The 22,010-nt window shown below is 36.9% G+C and overlaps 1 protein-coding gene across 1 annotated transcript in view; it reads left to right on the top strand.

Annotated features, from left to right (window-relative positions):
- The first annotated feature begins 4,620 nt into the window (after nt 1–4,620).
- Nucleotides 4,621–22,010, top strand: part of psmd2 (proteasome 26S subunit ubiquitin receptor, non-ATPase 2) — a 30,477-nt gene continuing 13,087 nt past the window's right edge. Inside the window, exons 1-9 of the mRNA XM_028794993.2 lie at nt 4,621–4,789; nt 8,861–8,917; nt 9,262–9,426; nt 11,486–11,607; nt 15,175–15,399; nt 18,657–18,815; nt 20,191–20,335; nt 20,755–20,815; nt 21,840–21,986. Coding sequence (XP_028650826.1) covers nt 4,682–4,789; nt 8,861–8,917; nt 9,262–9,426; nt 11,486–11,607; nt 15,175–15,399; nt 18,657–18,815; nt 20,191–20,335; nt 20,755–20,815; nt 21,840–21,986 — 1,189 coding nt within the window. The 5' untranslated portion in view covers nt 4,621–4,681. The remainder of the gene's footprint in view (nt 4,790–8,860; nt 8,918–9,261; nt 9,427–11,485; nt 11,608–15,174; nt 15,400–18,656; nt 18,816–20,190; nt 20,336–20,754; nt 20,816–21,839; nt 21,987–22,010) is intronic.

Here is a 22,010-nt window from a genome sequence, read left to right as displayed (position 1 = left end):
CGTGTTTTTTTATGTTCTAAAAAGAAAAAGCTAATTAGTGGGGTTTGTTATCATGTTTTGTTTGATACCATAGTAACAAGTGGGTAACAATGCCAATGTATTGTTTTCAATGGCAAATATAACTTGAACTTGAATATGAATGTTGATTAGGATGTGCATTTCACTGTATTTTGTACATGTGATAATAATAACCTATAAGCTTATACAGGTACTGTAACATAAAATCAAACAAATTCTGTTTACTTTAACAAGCAGATGCAGAAACAAAAACTTCTTATGAAAATGCAATATAATTACAGATATGCAAAACTCAAGCCAATACATGTTGACAGGTCTATAATCAAAAACTGAGTTGGAGGTTCATCTGCACCTCAGTCAGTACTCAACTCTACTTCCATATGAAATTAAAATGTGCTTATTGGTATGAATTTAAACAAGTAGAGTACTGTCAAAAAACATCAGTCACTTGTTTTGCGAATCTGCCAATTCAAATACAGGGATGTTGGTGGCTAGAGTTGATTCACTGAAAATCGGGCACAGAGTGGAATGTAACAATTGATGACATTCCGGGTCTCACACCTCCTCCCACATTCACTCACAAAGATAATTTAGAGCTGCTGCTCTCTAACCCACATGTCCTTGGGATGTTTGAGAAAAACCCATAGAGACCATGAAAACTTGAAACAAACTGTGTCTACGGTGAAATTTAGAATAAGGCTCTTGAAGCTATGAGGCATAAGTGCCACCAAATGAACCACCATGCCACCCATTATCAGAAAACACAAACCTTAATAAACTGAATAACTTCAGTATGTAGAAAATGTATGACACTATCAACAATTCCTGGAAGAATTGATAGTCAGGTACCTCAATAACACCCTCTTTTCCTTATGTGTGTGTGAATGGTGTGGATGCAGGTGACATTCACCCGTACCTCTGCTAGGTGCTCATCCAGAACTGCCCTCCATCCTTCCAGATAGGAATGCCAAAAAATAGACCTCTGAACTGGCGTTAAAAGGTAAGTACATCAAGCTCAGTCTTTACCTCCAATGTCGAGGACTATTTCAGACAAAAACAAACAAATCAATCAATAAATAAATAAATGTACTATGAAATATGACAATAAATAAAAAAATAATAACATGATATGTGAGCATAAATAATGAATTGTGTCACGAAATTTATATTTTTGCTTTTTATTTCTAGTGGGTTGATAATGGATGGATTTCTTTATGTATTGATTCAATTATTTCTTCATTTATTTATTTCACTGATTCTGCATATTATATGAAATAACACCAGAAATAATAGTGCCACATTCACTTATCAAAACTGACAGAGCAAGTTTTAGCAAGTACTGTTTTTTGATTGACAAATTGTTAGTAGAGTAAATATAAACCTTCAGCAAGCCATCAAGCGCCAGATTTACAGTAGACACTTCAGATGCAAACTCCTATTGTTGAATTTGGAGTTTATTGAATTAGAAGTAACCACTTTGCATAGTAAATCTGGGGACCTTTTTCTTACACTCCTATCCAAAGTGCACAGTCTCAGCTTTGAGCATACACATGACCCACAGGATACCCTAGTCAAGCAAAATGCATACATCCACTCTGCATATGATTCACCAATCAAAAAACAGTCATCACTAGAACCCACCCTTTCAACTTTAACTACCACAGGTGACAATTTTCATTTCAGGGCTTATTTCAGGTTGGATGATGTGTCATTGAAATAAGTAAATGAAGAAATATTTAAATAAATACATAAGGAAATATGCGACAAAAATATATTTCGTGACACATTTAATTATTATTCATTCTACATACTCACATTAGACCAGATTATCTCAAAACACAAGGTGAACTACCACAGCTATAGGTGAGCTACCACCCTGACGCTCTGGGCTCTCTGATCCAATGTTTTACTTATATTTCTAAATGGATGAGTAGTAATTCCCTCAAGCTAAATAAGGAAAAAAAACAGAAATATATTAGTGGATCTCAAAAAAGGAAATAATGAGGGCATTAAAAATAAACTTAATCCCTTACATTAAAAGGCAAATCAGAGGTACTGCAAAAGTTAGACTTCTTATAACACTGTAAGATGCTGAGAAATTAATTTGCGCTTTTGTTTTAGGTTGACTAGATTACAATAATGCACTCCTAATTGGACTACCTAAGGAAGAAATGTTAAAATATGAATTGTGACTAGAAAAATACAATTTGAGCACACCTCACCTGTTTTAATACTGTTACACTGGTTACTACTGTCCTTCAGAAATTATTTTACTATACTACTAATTCACCTTAACAAAAAGATAAGTGCCTGAGTGTCCATCTGCCTGCTTTTCTCTGTCATTTCAACAGATAGCACATCACACACATTTGTTATGAATCCCATACCAAATGGCATACAACAATGACATACAGATATGCATATGCAAATGTCAAACAGCTGAGACATATGCATTGCATTTGTCATTCAACAGATAGCACATAACAAACTTTTGAAGTGATGCATTTGATTACTATAAATGTTTGTGATGCACCATCTGTTGGAATGACAAATAGAAGAAATTTTATTACCACATGCATTAAAAAATACATTCAAATAAATTGTACACTGCAAACGTTAACACTAAGATCCATGTGATTACTTAGATTTTAACTCATCTTAGCCAGGTAGCACAGGTAGTGGTATATAAAAGCTGTAAATAGGCTTGCTCCTTCCTATATTTTGGACAATATTGTCCAAGGGGTGCCATTTATGAAACTCATGCAGCATTCACTCTGGAATCCCCCTATATGCTATGGACACCAAGGGGCACCGTTTTGGTAACTCAAGGGGCGTGAGCTTCAGACACCATGGGAGACTCCTCAACCCCAAGAAGTTTACCAAGAATACTGAATGTATGCTTTGAAAATTCAAGGGATGTATGCTCTGGAAACCACCTAAGGCTTCATAAGGGCTTCAACTGGCACTGCCTGCCCCCCTACATTCCAAGTCATAACCTTAGATTTTCTAAAACAGTCAGTTTATAACTCCAAGAGCTAAGCATAAAAGAAGTGGTAAGTCAGTGTTTTGTTGCTTTACACCAAAAATCAGGGACACTTCACCAACAAAGATACACCTGGCAAACACCATGGATCACTTTAAAAAACTACTAACAGACCCCTTTTTTAATTTGTTTTTTTCGTAGCTACATTTAAGCTGTATTTCTAATAGGCTATACATGCATATAATTATCATATTCTTCATGGATTTGCAATCTTTACTAATCTCTGGTTTTCTCTGCTTTCTTTTCCATTTTTTTCTGCAGTGACTTTTCCACCACCACCATTAAAACAAAAAACAATGAGAAATGATTTAAGTGCATTTATGCCCAGTGGGGACTGGGAGATCTTCTGGCCTAGTAACTCCTGGAGATTTCCCTTTTTTTCTCAGTTTATTATTGGATTTATATTTAAAGACTTAAAAAACAATACTATATATAAGGGCTCTACATTTTTACTAATTATGTTTTATGTAAGAGTGGCGCAGTGGTAGCGCTGCTGCCTTGCATTAGGGAGACCCGGGTCCTCCCTACGTGGAGTTTGCATGTTCTCCCCGTGTGGGTTTGCTGTGGTTTTCTCCCACAGTCCAAAGACATGCAGGTTAGGTCGTTTGGCGATTCTAAATTGGCCCTAGTGTGTGCTTGGTGTGTGGCTGTGTGTGTGTGTGTCCTGCAGTGGGTTGGCTGCCTGCCTTGTGCCCTGTGTTGGCTGGGATTGGCTCCAGCAGACCCCTGTGACCCTGTGTTTAGATTCAGCAGGTTGGAAAATGGATGGATGTTTTATGAAAGTCAATATTGATTACTTTTTATTATTTATTTATTATTTTTATCTAATTTTATTTTTTTTTCTTTTCAACTATTTCTTTGACATCTTATAAATCACTTTGAACTGAATTCTCTGTTTGAAAACAGAAATAAATGTTGTTGCTGTTATTTGTACTTGCAATCTGGGTTATGACTTATTTATTTATGATCTAAATATTCCTCTATACTCCAGTTCATATCAGTTCCACATATGCCTACCTTTTGAAATACGTGGGAAAGCCTTTTTCCACTATGGGAACTTTTGGTCAATTTTCAACTGTTAGATGGGGTTACAAATGAATTCTAGTTTGTGCGAAGCCACTTTCTCTTCTGGAAAGCTATACGTGTATTCCTTATTGTAGAGACCAGGATCTCATAGAGACAGTTACCTAACTATCAGACTGTCCGGCTTCTGTCCCTGGCTCCTGAAACACAGGGTGTCTGCCAAAGATGAGTTCTTATTTGAAGGGTATTTTGAAGAGTTGGCCGCGGTACTCTTTACAGAGGGTTAGACGATGACCATTGTGACTGTTATAATAATTAGCTAAATTCTTTTAAAAACATTATTACGAATTTGTTACAAACAAAAAAAATCATCACGTAACTCAAAATGGCACGCACTCCTTGTGACTATCTCAGCAGGCCATGAAAAACAGATTTCTGGTATGTGTGGGTTTACTTATGAGCCGCTCCAAAAACGCTTCATTGAAGCACCGCCTGCTTCGTGCAGTATGTCTTTGTTCGGCTACCGTCCGGCGGTCTCGCTTTCCCAGTGTGCTTCACGGCCCGGCAGGCTGTACTTGGACAACTAGTAGCACAGCCATGGAGCAACAGAGTCCCAACAAAGATGAGATACAGAGGGACAAGTCGGAACGGAGCGGACCTGCAAATGTTGCCAAAGACAAAGATAAGAAAGAAGAGCAAGAACTGGTGAGGGCAGGAGCTCGATCTTCCTATTTACGCGTGGAGGATTGCTGGCGGAAGCAGGGCCGCTTCGGTCTCCGAACACCTGAGTCACGGCTCTTCCTTAGTAGAGCAGGCCCCCGTTTTCACAGGGTATTTTAAATTTGACGAGGGTCAGTAGGTCCACTGGACTAGAGAAAAATAACCTGAGCAGTGGCATCATATGACCATGTTGTAAACCATGGGATTTGCTGGCGATCGAACAGAATGACACTTAGATTATTCGACACAAAGAGTCTTTAAGTCTGATGTGTAGTATTGAACGTCATGTGGATCTTATTATTACATAATAATGCAAGTATTAATTATTCCTTTAGTAATAACAAAAGATTACCCGCGTTAAGCAACTAAGAGCACAAGTACGTAAATTATTGCCGTGTGATGCGATTCAGCGAAAAGATTTGAAGATCTGAATGTGTCCGTATCCAGCGCACGTTAGTTCATAGTGACACCCCCTTAAATGATCAGACACGGCCACTTTATAACAGTTGCTTAGGGAAGTCAACACATTTTCTTGCCACTCGGCTCTGACACTTAGGAATGAAAGAAAATTGTTCATCTAATGTTATCTGTATGTATAAAAAACTGCCGTCCCATTTTAGAGTAACATTTTTTATGGTTTCAGACTGACTACGGGTGCAACATTGTGGAGTACTTATGTCCGTTCTCACTGCGTCTGTTCGCGTTCTCTTAAATCACTTTGTTTCAGCAGCATCCCAAAGGTGTGTGTGTGTGTGAGGTTTACTGGAAACTGCGTACTGTTCGAGTATATCTGATTATAAGCTCAAATGGGGCTGACCACGGATTGGCTGGCGCCCTGCTATCACTGTTCGACTCGGGGGAGCCCCTGGTGCCAAGCTCAATGTGTTTCCTTGTTCCAGTGTAAAACAAAGGAGTGACACGCTAAACTGTGATGTTCAAGCACAGTTGACCTACCATATAGATAAACCGGGCGATCGCGCAGGGCAGCAAAGTCTATGATGGGCGGGCGGGATGTTGTCAACACTCTTAGCCCCCACCCCCCGTTTCGAGCCAATATCGGTGTAACTCCGCAATCGAAAACCACAGCCAGAATTTGTGTAACTCGGAGCACAAAGAAACAGGACAGCGTATCCAAGTAATAGATGGAATTGCTTTTGAGATTCCGTTGTTTAGGCGCGGCAAAAAAACCAAACAGTTGACTTGGAAACAGTGCATTCATTTCAACATAATGTCCAGGGCTGCGTAAACGCTTGCGCCTGATATTAGTAGGACAGGGTCCTGCACCCCCCAATGATTTCAGTGAAATGGGTTTAAAAATGTAACATCAATAATTTCAGTGAAGTGGGTTTAAAATGTTAATGCCCATTGCTTACGCAGTACGAATTAAACCAAGGATTAGGACCCTGTGACCAGCGGAGGCCCTCCGACTCTTGACAGAGCAAACGGTGTTTCTGCCTTTCAACCATAAAAATCGGTATACTGCCTGGGGCCCTGTGAAGTTAAATTATTAGCAGGTTTTGAAATTTGGTCAAAGCCCACAGTGGAATATGTTTGTCAAGTGGAACTGCAATTTGTTCTCTTGGCTATTTTAGACTTGCTTAAAATGTGATAAAACGACCCAGCAATTTCCCGTTTTTTTTCACAATACATATCTAGTAAGGGTTTTTGCTTTTTTTATTTATATAAGTGACAGATTACCTGCCAAATAACACCAAGAGTACACAACACGTGTTTCATCCTAATTGGAGCTCATCAGGTTTAAATATTTTGCAGGTACTGTTATCATATCAGTGATCTGTTTCTTGAAACTGAGATGATGTGACAGATGTTTGCCAACTGGCCGACCAACCACGCATTACCTGGCAGATAACCATCCATGCAGACCTATTAATTTATGCAAGTGTAGTTTTTCTTCTTGTGGTTCATTATGGGCACTTGACCCTTAAATTGGGCTATGAGTACTGTGTAAAGCTCAATTTTTGATTTGATAGTAAAGAAAAAAAGCATTAAGCCCCCATATTCTGGTTAGAAAGAAGAACAATGTTAAAATGAATATATTTCTAGATACTGTTCTAGAGTCTCTGGTCCAAATCCCAGCCCTACTCACTGTCTGTCTTGATTTTCCTCCCAAACCGGTTAATTCGCAGTTACAGATTGACATGGTGTAAGTGTTAATAGGTGAATGCTTAAGTGTGCCCTGTAGGGACTGGTATCAAATCCAAGGTCATTTCCAACTTTGCACCCAGTACTGCTTGGAAAGGCTCTGGTTCCATGCAGTTTTAAATTGGGTTATGTGCAATTGATAATAAATAGATTACTAGCAGTAGGGCCATTAGTATTACATGTACAGAGCACAGTGAAATTCTTAATTACATGTTCTAATAAACATACCACAAACTGCCACTCTGTGTCTCCATGACTAGTAAGTAATTTCTGTCTTCCTTCCCTGAATCTGGAACATTCTGTTTCTTTAAGCAGACTGTTCAAAGATGTTTACTGCCATTTAATAGTGAAAAGTGAACTTAATCTAGAAAACAGACCCTGACACTGGACCCATCAGTTAATGCAGAGAAGCCATGACTTAACATATCCCATTGATTCCAATATCCAGAGGAAGGGTGTTGGTATCCTTTAAACTATGATACTATTCAGGTGAGGTAGTGCCAGTCTCATTTTTGCAGGATCATATCTTGTATTAATAATAATAATATTAATCTCATAACTAACATTGGGGAAAAATTACTTTTGACTGTCATTTAATATTGAAAGGTGCTCATAAGAATGGGAGTTGAATATGGTTGCTAAGATGTAGACTATAATAGGACAGTATTTTAATGTCTGATTTAAATTCTTTTATGGTTATAACATTTTAGTACCATTCATCTAACTGCAGCACTTTTAAAAGTTAGTGTTTCTCTGATACAAATATCACTACTTATTTTAATATGTATATATCAAAAGCAAGGCTTTATTGTTATGTTGTAAAGATAAAGCACATTAGGCAGCTATCACACAATAACGCATGCTTACAGGTTTTGTTTTCTTTATATATACAGTATATGTAATGTGTGTGTCGGTATAATTTTTGTTAAGTTATATGGTTTGTCCTGTCTATAATTTGTGTTTAATTTTATATGCAAATGAAAACCTGCAGATCTATCATACTCAAATGCATGCAGACTCCACTAACAAGAACTAATTAATCAGTTGGACTAATTTTACTTTCAGACGAAAGGAAATTTGGTGATAGGGTCAAAAACTCTCTATCAAGTTAAGTTCAGATTCTGATTCAGTAATGTTCAAAACATCAAGTAGAAACTTATGTGCAAAGATAACTTACCCAAAAACTGATCTCTCTTTTTCAAACAAAAGTACTTATCTCCATATTCTTAAAAACTGCTGTAGAAATTGTATAATTTAACCAGGATATTTTCATTCTGCTCTGTTTAGTTACATGACTAGAGCAATTCATTTGCATAATATTTGCACAAGTAGTTACATGGTTTATTTAAATATACGTATATGCATACATGGTGGCACGTGCACACATACTCGAATAAATGTATAAGTGTAGATATCTGACAGCTTGCTTGCCCTAGCAGAGCATATGCTGGGTCATGAAGAAAAAGAATGTAGGTATACAAACACACACATACACCTCACAGTAGATCCTTAAAGGTTAATTTTTTTCAGAAGCAATAAGCCACCCTGTGCCTATCTGTGCAGCTTATTTACTTTATTTCATCCCATGTATTTAGTTTGAAGTTAAATATATAAGTTGTTCACTTAATTCAATTTCTTGTTCATTTTGCTGTACATTTATTTGTGTACATAATAAAGATACAGTAATGTACTTGATTGTATATTTTTATACTGTACAATTGATTTTATTATATTGTAGAATCTCTGTTTGAGCGATTTCCTCCGGTATTAAAGTGAAATTTACTTGGAAGTACTGTATGGTCCATCCCATACCATTTTTTTTTTTATTTTTCCTCATACTTTAAGGTATTCTGTCACGTGCCCTAAGAGAATTTATTGTATGTCTTTTTACAGTCTGAAGAAGACAAGCAATTACAGGAAGAGCTGGAAATGTTGGTAGAGAGATTAAGCGTAAGTACTTGACCATCAAGAGCCTTTCCTTTAAGTTGTGTGAGCAGATGTGAATTCAACGCAGTGAATTACCTTAAACAGTAGAACCTTCATGCAAGGCTGTTTAACTTATGAAACTTAACATTTTCTGCCTTTTATCTCTGCAGTGTTATTAAAGAGCCTCAGGTGCTTAGCATTTATTTATTTTTTCTAATGTAGAAAACTATGCAGTTTTCTATTTATTAAGGGCCAAATATTAAATGTGAGATTTTCTACAAACATTTTTTTCACTGGAGGGAGTTAGAGTTAATGTTTGTATGGGAATGATGAGAACCCTTTCTCTTGCATCTTTTTTTTTGTAATAGGAAGGAGATTCGTCCCTCTACCGGCCAGCCCTGGAAGAACTGCGCAGACAGATTCGATCCTCCACCACTTCAATGACATCAGTGCCCAAACCTCTCAAATTCTTACGTCCACACTATGGCAAACTAAAGGAAATCTATGATCGCATGGCTGTAGGTGAAAACAAGGTGAGAAGCAGGCATGGAATAAATCACAATTCATTTGTAAATGACAAAATTAGAAGCAAATGGATTGGAGAACTGATAAATGTTTTTGATTCTTTCAATTGTAGCATATTACCCTGTATTTGCTTAAACTGTTATGTTTATTCTTCTTTGTAAGAGGTGTTTCATTGATTTCTTGCATGTCTTATTTCTTTTACTGAGGGAGAGGTATCAATTTGATGTAAATACAGTTTTATCACAGATAACTAGTGCTGCTTATTTCAATGTGGCACCTGTCTTACAATGAGATGACCCTAGCTACAGTATGTGCCTTAGTTCTGGTGCTCGTCACTTAGCTGGAGTAATGCCCAGAAATGTCCTGAGTAAATAGTCTCTCAGCAGTGTTTTAGAACAGTGCTTCCCAAGTTTAGTAAAGGGTGCCCCTCCTTTGGCAGGTTTTCATGGTAACCAAATTCTGTTTTTAATTAAATGCTATAATTTGTGTTTTTGTTTCAGTGTAAATACTGCAAATCTGGGTTTGTCAAATGTTGATTGGAATGTAACAAAGATTTCTATATGTTACACAGACAATTTTTTTTAATCTTTTTTTTCTAAGATTTTCCTACAAGTTTTCTGTTTGTTCTTTCAGCATTCATTATCATTTACCTTGTGTTTGCTTTTCTGTCATTAACTGTTATGTTACAGTCAAGGGAACAGATAATATGAATTAATAAGGAAATGACAAAAAGAGTTAAGCTATATTGCAAAAGTACAATTTTCAAATTTATTATAAATTTTGTCCTTTGTTACTATTCTTTACTGAATGTTAAATAAGAGAAGAAAAATAAAAAGCCTGCTAACTAAGCAATGAGACCAATTAGAGTAAGGGTGTCCAACTCCGTTCCTGGTGGGCAGCAACGGCTGCAGGTTTTCGTTCTAACCATCTTCTTAATTAGAGAGCTGTTTTTGAATTTTCAAATTTATTATAAATGTAGTCCTCTGTTACTATTCTTTGCTGAATGTTAAATAAGAGAAGAAAAATAAAAAGCCTGCTAACTAAGCAATGAGACCAATTAGAGTAAGGGTGTCCAACTCCGGTCCTGGTGGGCAGCAATGGCTGCAGGTTTTCATTCTAACCATCTTCTTAATTAGAGAGCTGTTTTTGCTGCTGATTAACTTGTTTTGCCTTAGTTTTAATTGATGTGACTCAGACCCCTTAGTTGTTACTTTTTCCGTAATGAACAGCCAAACAATAATGAGACACAAAACAAGCAGCCACATAACCAGCTAACCGGAAAATAAAGAAAGGTGAAGGTCTCTGTCATGTTGGTCTGCTCAGGTCACCAAAACATCTTGACAGTGGTCTTAGAAAAAACAGAATATCAACAGTCTGCTGTGGCAGAATGAGAGCAGCAACAAGTCATGACATTCAATAGCGGCTTTAATTAACAGCAAGAATTGGCTTCTCATTAAGTAACTGGTTGGAGTGAAATTGATTGGAGGTTGACGTTCCATTTTAGCTGTTCATCTGTTGGCTTGTTTCACATCTCATTTCTGTTTGGATGTAATTTAATGAAGAAACAAATCAATTCAGAGGACTGAATCAACAGGGCTTTTAAAATGAAGGGGAAAGGAGTTAATTAGCAGTGAAAACTGCTCGCTGATTAGGAAAAGGGTTAAATGAAAACCTACAGCCACTGTGGCCACCAGGACTGGAGTTGGACACCCCTGAATTAAAGGAATAATGACTCACTAATTATGAAACTGTTTGGAACAAAAGCCTGCAGCCACAGTGTTTCCCCAAGACTGAACGTGAGAACAATGATTTTGGAAAATATGACAGTACAAAAATAATAAATCCGCAGTAACTTCACAAGAAGACAAGATGTGTCCATGATGTTTGGAACAAAAAAAAATAGATGGCTTATCCATAAGGGGAGCATAGAGCATAACCTATTACCACTGACAAGAGGGATTCTATAACTATTAATATTAATACAGCATTGATTTACATTTTATTAAAGAAATGTCACTTGATTGCTGGAGTTATCTTTTTAAACTTTTTTTTTTTATTTTTTTTTAGCGTTTTTGTGCAGATGTTGTATCTGTCCTGGCAATGACAATGAGTGGTGATCGGGAATGTTTGAAATACCGACTTCTGGGCTCTCAGGAGGAGCTGGCATCTTGGGGTCATGAATATGTCAGGTGTGTCTTTCTCAGACATTCTTCCAATCAGAAACATTGCTTGTCATGTACTGTGTGTGCTGGACGTCCTTTGGATGTAATTCATATATAAGTATACGGAACTGCACAATGTTTCAGTCACACCTATTATTTTCAGGTAACATTGTTCACTTGTGTGAAGAAATCGCTGTACTGGCTTTGCTAGGTAGTTCAAAAAGAGCTAGCCTGCATTTATCCCTGAAGAAAATTTATTCAGTTTATACCAAAACAGTAACAAAAATGTTTTGGTAGACAGTCTCATGCTGCAAGTTATTGGCTTCTTTGTACTAATGCTTCTGTGGGAATCTGGCTTGCACTTAAATGTTTGACTGTTGCTCCATTAAAGCTGACCTAAACAGGAACATTAGATTATTAAAAGCTTTTGTTACATTTGATTTGACTATCTATTCAATATTTAGATTCATTAAAATGAGCATTTGTCTCTCATTGAAATTTCTGTTCATCCTTATCTGCACACACTGTTTTGTTCATGGTTGTAGGAGCTGCAGCCTGTTCAGGCTACATCAGAAGCAAGGTAGATGTCACAAATAAAAATTTCAGATTTTTTAAACCTTGAGAGAATCTGAAATGTGCAAAGAAGAATTTCTGAAAGGCAATTTCTAAGGTATTCACAATAGCTATTGAGGAACCACTTTAGGTCATATTGCCATAGCATTGTAACACTGTTGGTGCCCCACAGTTTCATATTTGTAAAGTCAATTTAAACCCTTCTCCTGCACCATCAAGAACTCATGTAAATTGATATATGAATGATTTCCTAATGTAAATTTTCACATTTGCCTTTCTCCTCTTCTGTCACATGAAATTTTACTATAACTAATAGACAGAGGGAGAACATTTCTGTGTTGTATCTGCTCATTCAGACCAGATGAGCAGGTCATTGGTTTGTAAAGAGAAGATAAATTCTCTTTTGCTTAATTGTAAATTCTGTTACAATGCTATATGAAAAATACATCTTTTGATTTTTCTGTTCATAAAATATTACGATGTCTGGCTAAAAGAAGTGAATATTTAGGAATAATTTATTGTATTACACTTATAGTAGAGTAATAAAGTTGCTAAACTCCAATGATGCTTATTATTTCTATATATTTCTTGGATCAGGTATGTCACATACAATGAATTCAGTAAGTATTCAAACCCCTTCACTGCTTTCAGAGTTTTTACATTGCAGCCTTATTCTGAAATCATTTCAGTTTATTTTGCCCTCATCAAGCAAGATTGACCCTTTGCTGTAATAAATCAGATTTATTTCTGGGGCATCTTGTTCTATTGATCGTAGTTGAGATTTTTATACATCTTCTTTGGCGTCCACTTGTGGTCAGTTCAATTGAATAGACATTATTATGAAAGGCACACAATCATCTATAGCAGGTCCTACAGTTGACAGTGTATATCAGAGAAAAACCCAAGCCATGAAGAAAATGCCTGCAGAGCTTAGAGATGTGATTGTGTCAAGGCACAGATCTGCGAAATGCTAGAAAAACAATCTGCAGCATTTAAGGTACCCAACAACACAGTGGCCTTCATAATTTTTAAATAGATAAAGTTTGGAAGAACCATGACTCTTGGTAAAGCCAAATTGATTAGTCATATAAGGTCTGGGCGGTGTGAAGATGGATTTGGGCACCAGGAACCAATATGAGCTGGATGAAACTTCCAGAAGGACAGACAACATTGCAGCCCTGCATGGAAGCCTTTCTTCAGTAAAAGACACATGAAAGCCAACTTGGAGTTTGTAAAAAAGGACCTAAACTACACTCAGACTATTAGAAACGAGATTCTCTGACGAAACCAAGATTGGACTATTTGGCCTCAATTATAAGTGTCATGTCTGGAGGAAGCAAAGCACTGCTCAACATCTGTACAATACCATTCCAGTGGTGAATCATGGTGGTGGGAGCATCATGTTGTGAGGTTGTTTTTCAGCAGCAGTGTCTGTGGAGACTAGTCGGTCTCAATGGAAAGCTGAACAGAGCAAAGTACAGAGAGACTCTTAATGAACACCTGCTGCAGATTTCTTCGGACCCAAGTCTGGGGTCCACCTGCTAACAGGATAATGAGCCTAAGTGCAAAGTAAAGACAATAAAGGAGTGGCTTCAGAGCAACTCTGGGAATGTCCTTGAGTAGCCCATCCAGAGCTCGGACTTGAACATAGTCGAACATCTCTGGAGAGAACCTGAGAATAAGCTGTCCACTGGTGGCTTTCATTCATTCTTGTAGATCTTGAGGGGATCTGCCTAGAAGAATGGCAGAAAAATCCCAAAATCCACATGTGTGATGATTGTCATGTCATAACCAAGAAAGCTCCAGGCAGTGACTGCTGCCAGTGGTGCTTTAAAGTGCTGAGAAAGGGCCTGAACACTTGTGTCAATGTGAGATTTCAGTTTTTTATTTTTAATACATTTGCAAAAATTTCTAAAATCCTGTTTTCACTCTGTCATTCTGGGATATTTAGTGTTGCTTGATGAGGGAGAAAAAAATAATTTAAATGATTTTAGCATAAGGCTACAAAATAACAAAACGTGAAAAAAGCGAAGGGTTCTGAATACTTTCTGAATGTAATGTATGTGATCATTCTCTTTTAATGAAGCACTTGAATTAAACACAAACTGCTAATCTTTAGGGCTAAATGTGCCATTTACAATCTGCCATATTCAATCTTAGTTTGTTTTGACTCATTTTGAAGATAGTCATTAACATGTTCTGAAATTTTCATTTACCCATATATACTCGCGTATAAGTCAGGTCTTGAAACCCGAAAAATCGATGATAAAATCAGACCCTGACTTGTACGCCCGTTCAAAAATAAAACAGTTAAATTTTTTTTATTTACATCTTCTTGCTTCCTTCAATCTCGCACCAGTTTCTCAGACATATCGAATTTTGTTACAGCAGCATAGTTACCAGTTTCTTTCGCCACTTTAACGACTTTTACATTAAAAAAACTTGCTTCATATTTTCTTCTGATATGCTTTGTGTGTCATCAAACCTACTTAATCCAACTCATGCTCATGTAGAGCCAGAGCCTATCCCAGATATCAATAGCACTGTTCATAAGATGGGAAACAACCCTGGACAGAGCAGGTTGTGTTGTCAGGTAATGCTATATGCTCATTCAGCTTTACCCTTTAGTAGTAAAATGTGTTAATGAGAAAATTAGAGGTTCATATTTCATCCCTGGAAAATATTGACGTCTTTTTGTTTTGTGTAGTTCTTATTGCTTTATTAAATAACTAAATAAACTGTAAAGGTTACAAATGACTTTGTAACAAAAGCGGTTCCTTTCATAACATATGCAGTGTAGCACATAATGCAAAGAGAGGTATCTTAAACTGGCTTAAATGTCTTTTAACTTGTTTTAATGCCACACAAATACAATCCATGTTAATATATCATCATGAATAAATTGGTAATGTTATTTACTTTGTTGTTTTGAATTATATTTAAATGTGATAGAATACGGGTTTACTATTTGACAGATGTGGGTTGGTAGCATTGTAAAATACCTGTGATTTGTCTTTGTAGGCATTTGGCAGGTGAGGTGGCAAAGGAGTGGCAAGAATTAGATGAAAATGATAAGGTGCAACAGGAGACTCTGCTTAAGCTGGTTAAGGAAATTGTTCCCTACAACATGGGTCACAATGCAGAGCATGAGGCATGTGACTTGCTAATGGAGATTGAGAAGCTAGACATGTTGGAGCTATACATAGATGAGAATGCCTATGCCAAAGTCTGCCTCTACCTGGCCAGGTAAAGTAAAACATTACATTTTTTCTTTCTTTAGGTAGTTTTATATAACATAGGAAATATGTCCAAATTAACTCCAAACAAAAATGTGTAAATTTAAGGCATATTGATTTCCAATCATTTGGTTTGAAGGCCCCCGTGACCCTGTGTTCGGATTCAGCGGGTTGGAAAATGGATGGATGGATGGTTTGAAGGCTTGCTGTTAACCCATCACTGTTACATTAATATATTAAAACATTGTGACGAGAACAGGCCATTCAGCCCAACAAGCTTGTCTGTCCTATGCATCTAGGCTGTCCAAAATAACATTAAGTTGAGATTTGAAGGTCCCTATCCCATTCTCGACCACACTACTTGGTCATTTATTCCATGTGTCTTATGTTTTTTTGCGTGAAGAAAAGCTTTGTAACATTTATGTGCAATCTGTCTTTAACAAGTTTCCAATCATGTTCCAGTGTTCTTGTTGCAAAATTTATTTTAAAGTAAGAACTGGGTTCTATTGTGCTAATTCCTTTAACCACTTTAAACACCTCGGTCATGTCACTACTTCATCTCTGTTTGCTGAAACTGAAAAGGTTCAACTTCTGCAGTCTCTGCTCCTAGTTCATACTTCTTAGTCACAGTCCCAGAATCGGGCTAGTTGCAATTCTCTGAACTGCAATGTTTATTTTCTATTATGGAGACCTAAACTGAACACAGTACTACAGATGAGGCCACATTAGTGCATTATGTAATTTATGCATAACCTCTCTTGACTTGTACTCCACATCTTGTGCTATAGAACCTAACATCCTCTTAGCCTTCTTGATCGCTCCTGTTCACTGTGTGGATGTAAGTAGTGATGAGTCCACTAGAACTTTTTGATCCTTCTTATAAGGTGTACTTTCACGATTCTGACCTTCCACTGTCTATTTAATTCATTTCTACTTCCTATGTGTAAATTTCATTTACTTACTTTGTTTCATCTGCCACAGATCTGCCCAAACCTGTATGTGTTCCACATCCCTCTTTAATACTTTAGGTGATTCCACATTATCTGCCTTTCTATAGCGTTTGGTATCATCTGCAAACCTAACCAGTTTACTGATTATATTCTTGTCCAGATTATTTATGTATATTAACCCCTTATGCTCCAAGGGGTTTTACCATTATTGTCTAAATTACATACCCAAAAATGAACAGCTATTATTCTGCTTATGTAATACAGAAGCTTTCAATGGCTGAAAAAGTAGTGAGTATAATACTTAACATTTTTAAAAAAGTCTTTATACTGTATAAATAAAAATCTTTGTTTCACACCAGTATCAATTAAGTAAAATGGTTAGACATTTTAAAAATATCTCTCGAAAAAGTTGGATTTTATAACCAAGACATTTTGGGATGTACAACCTTAGAATCAATTTTGTTTTGTGTCCCAATCTGTTAGCTATCATTGTACAATGTTTAGAGTGAGGGGGTTACTCATGTGAAACTTTGAATAGGTACAGCTAAACAGTATATCACCAGTATGCCAAGAAGTTGAAACTGGTTGGAGCCCTGCTCAGAAAACTAACTTAGGGAGAGCGAGCAGCAGATAGCATCCAGATATAGTAACTGAACAGATGATGACTGTAAAACAGAATGCTGCTATGCTTTAAAGTTTTCTTTATAAGTAGTCCTTTCAAGTCAGGCATAGCGTTGAGTCCTTTAGCAAATGCATCATTCTGAACTGAGTTAAAACTGCAACTCAGTGTCTTCATATTCTGTATCACTAGCATTCTGTAACTTTTGTAGGACTTCTTTAACCGTATGTTTTCCTTTTGTTTTGAAGAAGACAATTCACTAGTACTAACTGCAAGTCTTACTGCATATCAACCAATTTGCATGCAATCTCACAGAAACTTGTACACAAACATGCTAACAGATTAGCTGTTGCATACGCAATATTTCCTGCCTTTTATACACAGCTGTTAAGTGTAGCACAAATGACCAATCGTAGACAACTATAAATCGCTGAAAACCTCTGAAATTCAGCTATCCAGTGATATCGAGTCTTCCGCTGTATATAACTCAACATAGGTGGGATCTTTGATAAAAGCAGATTCACTCAGCTGTGATGCACTGCTCACTTCAGCATATATATGCGCAAATCGCAAATCTCTCTATTATTTAAAAAAAAAAAAAAAAAAATCTTGGAAGGAGACGCTTTCACGTCCTGCGAGACGAGTCTTCGTGCCAAGAGATGTAACCACGCCTGGTGCCGGAAGCCCCGCAAAAGAAGAGCTTATGCAAAGAAATTTGGAATAGTCCTGCGTGGTTATGTCAAACATTTCTTGTGGAGAGAAAGAAACGATATTCACTCACAGGCAGTTATACGTTGTGTTCTCACAATGTAATTCCAAACACGGAATAAAATTCAATTCAGTGCAATGTTGATGAAAAGGTAAAAGCAAAAAGAGACTGAATATATGGACATAGGTGATATGACAGAAGTGTGCCACGAGAAATGCAGATCATGCGGCGCAGCAGCAAGCCAGCAGCTGATCGAGCAAAGAGGAGGTTAAAAAAAAACTATGTGTTTCCCATTGTATCACCGCTTAAGAGGGGGTGTCGGAAGAGCGATCGCGTCTCCTTGGAGTTCGTTCAGCCCCCCTTTACACAACGCGAGTGGCAGAGACCTGAAGTGGTTGGCGAGTCGTGCAGGCGGGGTGGGTAGTGGTGGGCAAGTAAGGAATAAGGGGGTGATCCCCCTAGTTTTAAAAATAAGAGAGCAGACAAAATGGAAACTTATGATTTATTAGAAAGAAGACACTCTTGGGTATGTAACAATACTATTATTTATTTTGATTGATATATAGGTTTATTGCAACATACACAAACAACTTTGAAATATGGTGGTGTCCCTTATGTATAAGTCAGGGCAACTCTTACATAAGTAACTTAAAAGAGGTGCACCCCCTGAGGGGCACCACTTTCACCTATTTCTGGAAAATTAAGACAATTTTGTACCCACTCACAGACCATGCCTTGAGTTCCCACTTCTTTTAGTTTGGTACTTAAATCAGCAATGCAGGTGTTCTATCCTCTTGCAAATGTCTTCTTGTAGCTGCTACTGTTTTGAAAATGTTTGTTGTGTGTTTCTGTGAAGGGTGCCATATAAAGCAGAAGCACTTGCCTGACATGAGAAATAAGCTTAATATCAATGACTTGGATCTGCAAATGTTAATTTGAATATAGTTTCTCTATATAACATCATTTTGATTGTGGTGTTTTCTTCTTAGCTGTGTCAGCTACGTCCCTGAACCTGAAAACTCTGCACTTCTGAAATGTGCTCTGCATATATTCCGCAAGTTCAATCGCTACCCAGAGGCATTGCGCCTGGCATTGATGCTAAATGATATGGAGCTGGCAGAGAATATCTTCACATCCTGTAAAGATATGTGAGTAGCCAAATTATTGCTTTTCTTTAAAAAAAAAAAAAAGAGAGAGAGAAAAAAGAAAATGTGTCACACAGTTTTGAAGTTTTTATATATATATATATATATATATATATATATATATATATATATATATATATATATAATATAATTTATTTTATTGTAATCATTCCATACAAATAGATCAATTAATACAAAAAAGAATTGAAGACAAATCAAACCCCACCCTTGAGAAGGAGAGCATGGCCAAAGGAGAATTGTTTAGGGCTTTTTAATAGGGCAAAAATAAACAAAAAAAAAATATATATATATAAATAAATAAATAAATAAATGGGGAAGGAAAAGAAATGCGGAAATAATTATTTCTTCTTATTCTAAAATATTATTGATTAGATCCTGCCAGGTTTTGAAAAAATTCTGTACAGATCCTCTAACTGAGAATTTGATTTTTTCCAATTTCAAATAATATAAAACATCGGTTTCCCACTGACTTATCAGAGGAGATTTAGGATTCTTCCAATTTAACAAAATAAGTCTGCGTGCCAAAAGTGTAGTGAATGCAATCACAGTTTGCTTGTCCTTCTCCACTACAAGTCCATCTGGAAGAACACCGAACACAGCTGTTAATGGGTTAGGAGAGATTGTGATACCAAGGCTGTCTGAAAGGCACTTAAAAATTTTGGTCCAGAATGATGTTAATTTGGTGCAGGCCCAAAACATGTGACCCAGTGAGGCAGGAGCTTGGTTGCAGCGTTCGCAGGTTGGATCTTGCCCTGGAAACATTTTGGACAGTTTTAAGCGAGACAGATGAGCTCGATATATAATTTTTAGTTGAATAATTCTGTGCTTTGTGCATATGGAGCTCCAGTGAATTCTCTGCAACGCTACCTTCCACTCCTTTCTGATATATTAATTAAGAGATCTTTTTCCCATTGTCCTCGTGGATCTTTGAAAGGAAGGGACTCTAATAAAATTTTATATAATGCGGAAATGGTGTCTAATTCCCCGAAATTGAGCAACATTTTTTCTAGCATGTTGGAGGGTACGAGATGAGGAAAATCGGGCAAAGTTTCTAATTTGAAGGTAGTGAAAGAAATGTATAGCTGGGAGGTTGAATTTAGAACGTAATTGTTCAAAGGATGCAAAGATATTGTCTATATAAAGATCTCTGAGCAGTTTAATCCCAAATCTTATCCAGTTTTTAATACCTGGAAATGTTTGTGAGGGTTAAAAGAGGTGGTTCTCTTGCAGGGGTGCCACAGATAAAAGATTTTCCATCTTAAAATGCTTTCTAAGTTTATATTTTATGTAGAAGATGGGGAGTGTGAACTTTTCTAGGTAGAGGTTTTGTAAGTTGTAATTATTATTTTCACATCAGTGTCATCCAGAAGCAAATGGCCTTTATGCTGGGTCGCCATGGTGTTTTTCTGGAGCTTAATGAGGATGTGGAAGATTATGAAGACTTGACAGAAATCATGTCCAATGTGCAACTCAACAGCAATTTCTTGGCTCTGGCAAGAGAGGTATGTGAAGCTGGTGAATAGATGCTTCTGCTTGCTTCTAAGAATAATTCATACTAACTAAAATTCATAGAAATATACATAACCCTATTATTTTGTGAAACGTACATTGTTCTGATGCTTACATTTTCCAGAATTTTAGAACAAAAATGTTCTGTTTTCTTGTGCCCAAGCTTGGAGTCTGATGACAGGATGCAGGTTGATAGAAGCTTGTTAAGGCTTCCATTGTGCTGGAAACTTCTTGAGCCACACATGTCAGTAGGAGACACCGTACCAGATGTGTTAACCCTCTTGCCATTTGCCAGGAGATCCCACTATTACAAGACATGCTTACTGTTATCAAGACAACAGTAATTTCATGCAACACTTTTCTAGTAAAAGATAATTCACATTCATCTTTTTCTTTTATTTTCTCTTTTCAGCTTGATATTATGGAACCCAAGATTCCAGATGATATCTACAAAACACATCTAGAAAACAACCGTGAGTAATGGTGCTGTCTGTCTTAACTGAAATATGCTTCTTGGAAGACTTTGTTGGCAAGAGCAGGATTTCTTGTGCTCCCATAAAAGGCATCTTCATGAGGGTTGTCAGAATTTTTTTGCAAAACAATGCTTTTGTTGCTAGTAATTCTTTCTAGAATTGTTTAAATTTACTTACAGGATGTGTTTGATGTGCTCCTTATTTTTATGTGTAACTTCTGTCAATTTCAACACTGTTTTGTCAGTGAGAAAGAAAGAGGATGATTTTTTGCTTATAGCAATCTATACCATTTCTTCGATGACCTCGTTGTCGCATCGAAAATTTTACCATAGATATGTTTGAGTACAGCAAAAAAGTAGATATCTAAAGGAGTAAAATCTTTATAATGATTTATCAAGCATTGACTCTATATGCGCTTTTGTTACTGATCCGTACTGCTGTGCTATAAATTCTATAACATAGCAGCCCCTTGTTTAAGACATGTATCATCACAGAGCTCTATTTTGAGGGGCAATTGTACAAGCACCTCTGAGACAGATTGTTGCATTAGGAAGCAGGGCATTTCCAATTAATCACAGAATATGTTGCAGACATTTCCTACTAATTTTTACTGAAATCTTGAAAGTGTTTCAACTTTTACTAAGTGAATAAAATGAGTGGTGAATGAATCTGTCCCACAAAATATTTGCTAGGGCAGAAGAACCATGAACGTAATGGAGTTAAAATGAGAGGTTTTGCATCAGGCAGTGGAATGAGAATGTGTAGATCCCATGAAGGTTGAGGTCATCGCTTTACTGTGTGTGCTGGGGTGATTGGGATGTGGCCACCCTTGCCGACAAAACAAGTTTGAAAGATTTACAAAGTGTATACCTTTGTGCAGAATTGGCATAATGTTTCATTCTAATTAATATTTTCTGCACTTCTAGTGTACACAAAAGCCATAAGCAAGATTCTGAATAGATTTAATAGAACCTGATAGCTTGATACAGATCTCTACACAGTTTTTGATTTTGTGTTATTTTAGGGTTTGGTGGAAGTGCATCTCAGGTGGACTCAGCTAGAATGAATCTCGCATCTTCCTTTGTCAATGGATTTGTCAATGCTGCTTTTGGCCAAGACAAACTTCTCACTGATGATGGAAACAAGTGGTTATATAAAAACAAAGATCATGGTGAGCATTCAAGAGGAAGATACC

The sequence above is a fragment of the Erpetoichthys calabaricus genome, chromosome 2 (genome assembly GCF_900747795.2).
Source record: "Erpetoichthys calabaricus chromosome 2, fErpCal1.3, whole genome shotgun sequence".
NCBI lineage: Eukaryota > Metazoa > Chordata > Cladistia > Polypteriformes > Polypteridae > Erpetoichthys > Erpetoichthys calabaricus.
Note: the sequence above shows the minus strand (reverse complement) of the source record. Positions and strands in the feature narration are given on the sequence as shown.